The sequence below is a fragment of the Phalaenopsis equestris genome, unplaced genomic scaffold (assembly GCF_001263595.1).
Source record: "Phalaenopsis equestris unplaced genomic scaffold, ASM126359v1 Scaffold000054, whole genome shotgun sequence".
Lineage (NCBI taxonomy): Eukaryota > Viridiplantae > Streptophyta > Magnoliopsida > Asparagales > Orchidaceae > Phalaenopsis > Phalaenopsis equestris.
The window spans coordinates 3,000,298-3,005,355 of record NW_018164496.1 but is presented as its reverse complement, the minus strand read 5'-3'; the positions used below and the strand labels follow the sequence as shown (position 1 = coordinate 3,005,355).

At 34.5% G+C, this 5,058-nt stretch overlaps 1 protein-coding gene across 1 annotated transcript in view; it reads left to right on the top strand.

Annotated features, from left to right (window-relative positions):
• LOC110019276 (tudor domain-containing protein 3) overlaps positions 1-3,805 on the top strand; it is a 12,840-nt gene extending 9,035 nt beyond the window's left edge. The window contains 5 exon segments of the mRNA XM_020716893.1: positions 1,863-2,109; positions 2,812-2,865; positions 2,868-2,960; positions 3,058-3,344; positions 3,483-3,805. Of these exon segments, the coding sequence (XP_020572552.1) occupies positions 1,863-2,109; positions 2,812-2,865; positions 2,868-2,960; positions 3,058-3,344; positions 3,483-3,647 (846 nt within the window). The 3' untranslated portion in view covers positions 3,648-3,805.
• The last annotated feature ends 1,253 nt before the right edge of the window (positions 3,806-5,058 follow it).

The following is a 5,058-nucleotide window of genomic DNA, read 5'->3' as shown; positions in this document are numbered from 1 at the left end:
TGCTGAACCTCATTTTGTAAGAAATGCGATAAATAATAAATCCATTACACATAAATTTAATATATTTTCTTACGAAATAATAATTTTTTTTCTTTTGCAATGATGGTTTCAGCTCTTATTTTTTATTTAGTGAAAAAAAGCCATATTTGATAATGATGGATCCATTTTCTTATTTTTGAAAACAAAATCTGTTTTTTTTCCTGTTTTCTGATATTCGTAAAGTACATGTATGAGTGTTTCCACATTTTTTTGAAAGTAGGTCGAAAATGATTATTTTAATCAAGGGAAATTTACACACATTGCACACAATTCTGTGAATTTATTTTAATTATGATAAATTGGTTCATTTTTATATTTAGATTTAGTTTAGAGTATACGACAACCTATCCATTGAGAGTGTCTCAGGGGGACCTCAAATGATGAATCACTTCTCTCTTACTAATACTTCAAATTTCCTTTCAGACTTCGGAATGGATAGTGGATCACAGAAGAAATCAACTTTTATATTTTTTCAGAAGTTTGGGGTACAGGGAAACAATGAAAGGAGATAAAAATTCTCATATTCGCATGGAGTGAGGGGAGCATGGGAGTGGCGACAAAGGAGAAAGAGAGATGCGGCATCTTCGGCTATTTGAAGAGGAAAAGAGGTCTTGTTCAGCTCGGGTATGGGAACCTACTATATGTGAAATAAAAAGAGAAAATGGAGATGTCGGACTACCTTTGGGCCTGAGTGTGCCGTATGCGGCTTGAGAAAGTTGGATGCTTTGGCCTCTTCCTGCTGGTGTGAACCGATAAGAAGAGAAGGAAGAGGCGAAGGGGCTTCAACATGCTTCATGCTTGGCTGTTCGCAAACCACAAAACAAGAGAGAGAGCAAGAGAGAAGCTAGAGAGAAGTTAGGGATGCAGAGAAGAAGAGAGTAGAGAGTAATGCGAATGCCAACGAGCACTTCAAATGTGTACGAGACCGTTAAGTGCAGGAGCAGTTGTGGCATTTTAGCAGGATTTCGCAGGAGAGAGAGAGAGAGAGAGAGAGGATGAAGGGATTTCACATGTCTCAGCAGGGTGAACTTGATTTTTGCTTGATTCGAGCGTAATTAATTTACACACAAAAGCTCCTTTATTGTGAATGTTAAATACCCTATAAATTCATAGTATTTTTACGTTACGTCTTACTAAACATCTAAATATTTTAAAATTCATGTATCTATTTTACAGTACACATCTAAAACTGTCAACTAAACAGCCTCATATTTATAGAATTTTACAAACCTTTCTTTCCATTTGATTCATTAAATAAACTTCCTCCCCTTGTCTCTTCCTAATATAATGCATTTCTCTTCTCAATGGCATTTCATTGCTAACCAGTCATTCTGGATATATACTCTTTTGGGTATATTTCCTTTTACTTCCGCCCTTGTACTAAATTATGAATTGCTTAAAGTAATGGGATCTCCACACAAGGAGCAGCTTGAAGTAGAGCACGCAACATATATTTTAAATAAAGATTTTTATTGTTAGAACCTTTGAGCATGCTGCCTATCGCTAGTGCTCGTTGATATACGAAGGGCGTAGAGTGAGTAATGGGATATATGAATACTATACCGTACCCATTGCTCATAATAAAATCTATATTTATTTAATAATGATTAATTTATTTGTTATTTTTTTTTCTTTGAGGAAACTTTGAGAGAATTTTAGCTTTTATTATGATGCATTTTAATGCACTGTCTTTGTCCAGAGAAACTTCTAGCTACAAGTCATGATTCTTCATTTTTAGGTGTTTATTTGTATCTAAATACCTAGTGAGATTTTAGGATTTCACTGGCCTCACGTCGATTGTGGTTTAAATATTTTTGATATAGGTCCGTCTGGAGAATAAGATTGCCATGCACTATGGCATACTATGTTTGAACGCAGGGGACCTTACTATAATGGGAGGAATTGTTCAATCTCTTTACGAGGAGTGGCAGATGAGCCAGAGATACTCAGGTTTCTCTCGTTCTTTGACGAGGCTGCCCCAAAATGATGATGGGGCCGGACCTCCTCCATTTGAGAAGTTGCAAACTCAAGCATGTCCAAGGAAGGTTTCCCAGTTCAGCAGTTCACATGGTACTCACTTTATTTCTCATTCAATACCATCACTTATGCTGATAATAAGTCATACATTCGATATTCCTACTTTTTCAATGGAAATAATATTCTTAATGATCAAGGAAGTTGCTTGGAATATTCACTTCGTAGTGGCTTTTTTTCACATTCAAAGGAAGCATAATTTCACTGTAGGACTGAGATTGCTTTCAGTTGAATGAAGTAAATCTACCATAAATTTTTCTATGATGCTATATTCAAGATATGCTGATTTTTAAATTAAAGGAAAATTTACATGCGTACCACGACATTCCTCTGTATTTACATATCTAACATCTAAACTTCCATTTTTCCATACATGCCACCTTATCAATGCATGAAAAGGTGTATTTCATTTTTTATAAGTTAAGAAGGTGATATTTTTTATGTGATATGAAAGATTTGGGTGGTATAATTATAAAAAGTGAAATTTAGGTGTTAGATATGTAAAATACATAAGAATTGGGTGGTATGTATGTAAATGTCCCATAATTAAATTGTGAAAATTGTATATGGCTATTGCCAAAATTTAAGTTGCGGTCTTGACTTTTACTGCTGCTTTATCAAAGCCACTTGTGATGAAGATTGACGTTTTTTCCCTTACTCTAAATTGACTTTATATATTTATTGGACACACTTAGCATAATGAAGGCTATCAAATAATAGTGAATATTGTGATGCTAGACCAGTGGGACATAATGAAGGCTATCAAAGGACTATCAAAGATCAGCCTACTCAAGGGAAAGACCAGGCTTTTGATGATCCAAAGCTTGTTTCCTCAGCAATTGAAAATGAGGAGAAAAGTTCTAATGCGGAAGCTAGACCCAAAGAAGGTAACTGTGATGAGGCCTTTGCTGTTTTATTTATTCCCATATGGCTTCTTAGTTTTTCTGGCCATGTAACAAAATATTTTGTTGCTGCACCAAAAAGCAATTGAAGCTGTTCCGGTACAGAACCAAGCTGCTGCACAAAAGCTCTTGCAGAAAATGATTCAGCCAATGCATGAAGGAAGAAAGCCCAGGGATCATAAATCCAGATTCAAGGGAAAGCAGGAGGAGGCGCAGGTCTTCACTCTCGATGAATGGGAACGGAAGAAAGCGAGCTCGTCAAATGCGATTGGGATGGTTAACATTCAAAACATTAGTGGTGATGAGGAGCTTGCACGACGGCTTCAGAGCCAATTAGATATGGAGGATTACCAGCATAGTCTCTCTTCGGTAGCTTCCTCAACACTAAAGATTTCTATAAATGAGAAGTATAAGTGGTTTTCTTGTTGAAAACAATATATCTCATATCAATCAAACTGGGGTGTCTGTTTTCGCCCTTATTGCTGCTAATAATTTTAGTTCTTGCAGAACGGTCGAGTGATTGCGGGAAACGAAGCAGATCAAATACGAATGAGCATGTTCAACTTTGGTGGAACTGAAGAGGTGAGGAATGGTGGAAGAGGTGATTTCAGAGGAAGGGGGAGGGGAAGGGGAAGGGGAAGGGGGGAAAGAGGGAGAAAAAGATTTGGCTGACTACACTCAAAACTGTTTCCAAATAGTTGAGCTCAGTTTCTTTTCTACTTGCCAGTATGGCTATGCTATATTTCTAACATATTTAAGAACTGTAATTTTGCTCACACTAGAAATAGATCGAAGTCTTGCAATTTTACATTTGCTGGAAGTATTTTATTCTGCAGCTAAATGCCTTCTATTTTTAAATTTGTAGCTGTTTATGGTTTCTTTCTCTTTGGGTGGTCATGAACTCACACTTGCATCTTAATCTTAAGTCTAAAATGAGGGTTTTGTATTTAACTTGGTTATTGATGACTTTAAAATAAATATGCATTGAGTGACATAAAGATAACTTTTATTTCTTATTGATTGTGGCTTTTTTGACAATTTCAACCATCAAACCTCTTAATAGGGTTGTAATTGATAATTGAGAGACATGAGGTGAAAACCTCCTTTTTGTCGCAACCCAACTCTATGCAATCCGTCATATTAAGACGGGTCGCTTCGTGTCAGGATCATAATAGATGAATTGTTACCCACGATTTATTTAGAAGGAATTTTATTGACTTATTTTTCTTCGATTTTCATAAATACATAGCACTAAAATAATTAAATATTATAAAATAAAAAATATTCAAAAATCATTCATATCATATAAATATATAACAATAGAAATATTTATAATAATTGTGGTTTGAATTCTCTATTATCGAAAAAACTAAACATTATCATGACTGTTAAAAATATAATTTTAAGACGTTGACATGCCTAAAATTAGGCTCTCACTAGTAACACAAAAATTTCTTTTGAACCCGAGTTATACCCTTTCCTGAAACAACACATACAATTAAAACATGGGTGAGCAACCATAACTTAGTATGCTACCCAAAATCAATTTTAATATTCAATATAAAAAACAATAAACCAAGATTTTCTGTAAATGAATCCAACATATCAAAATATCATGTGTAACATCTATCGCAATGTTAGTACCACAAATTATATCACAGTAAACATGTGTTTAGTAAGCAACATGATATCTCAAGTGCAGTAAAATAATATGAAAATTAAAATTATTTCTTTATTAAAATTATTTTAAAATTTTTCCTTCACGTCCTTATATGTGTATTTCCATTTATAAATCCATTTGTTCATATTTCGTTTATTCCCCTTTATAACTTCACTTCTACTTATACAGTACTTGTTCATATCTGTTCAGACGTATTTAACACATAAATGGATAAATACACAGGTGCAAAAACTTATAACTCCACTTGATTGCACATTGCACATTGCACTAGCCCATCACAACCTCCGGCAAACTCCCCCCGTTTTCCTCATTTTTGACATATATTTTGATACAAAAGCTTATAAATGTTACCAATTGGACATATCAAATATCAAAACATGTGGTAGAAAATGGTACATACCA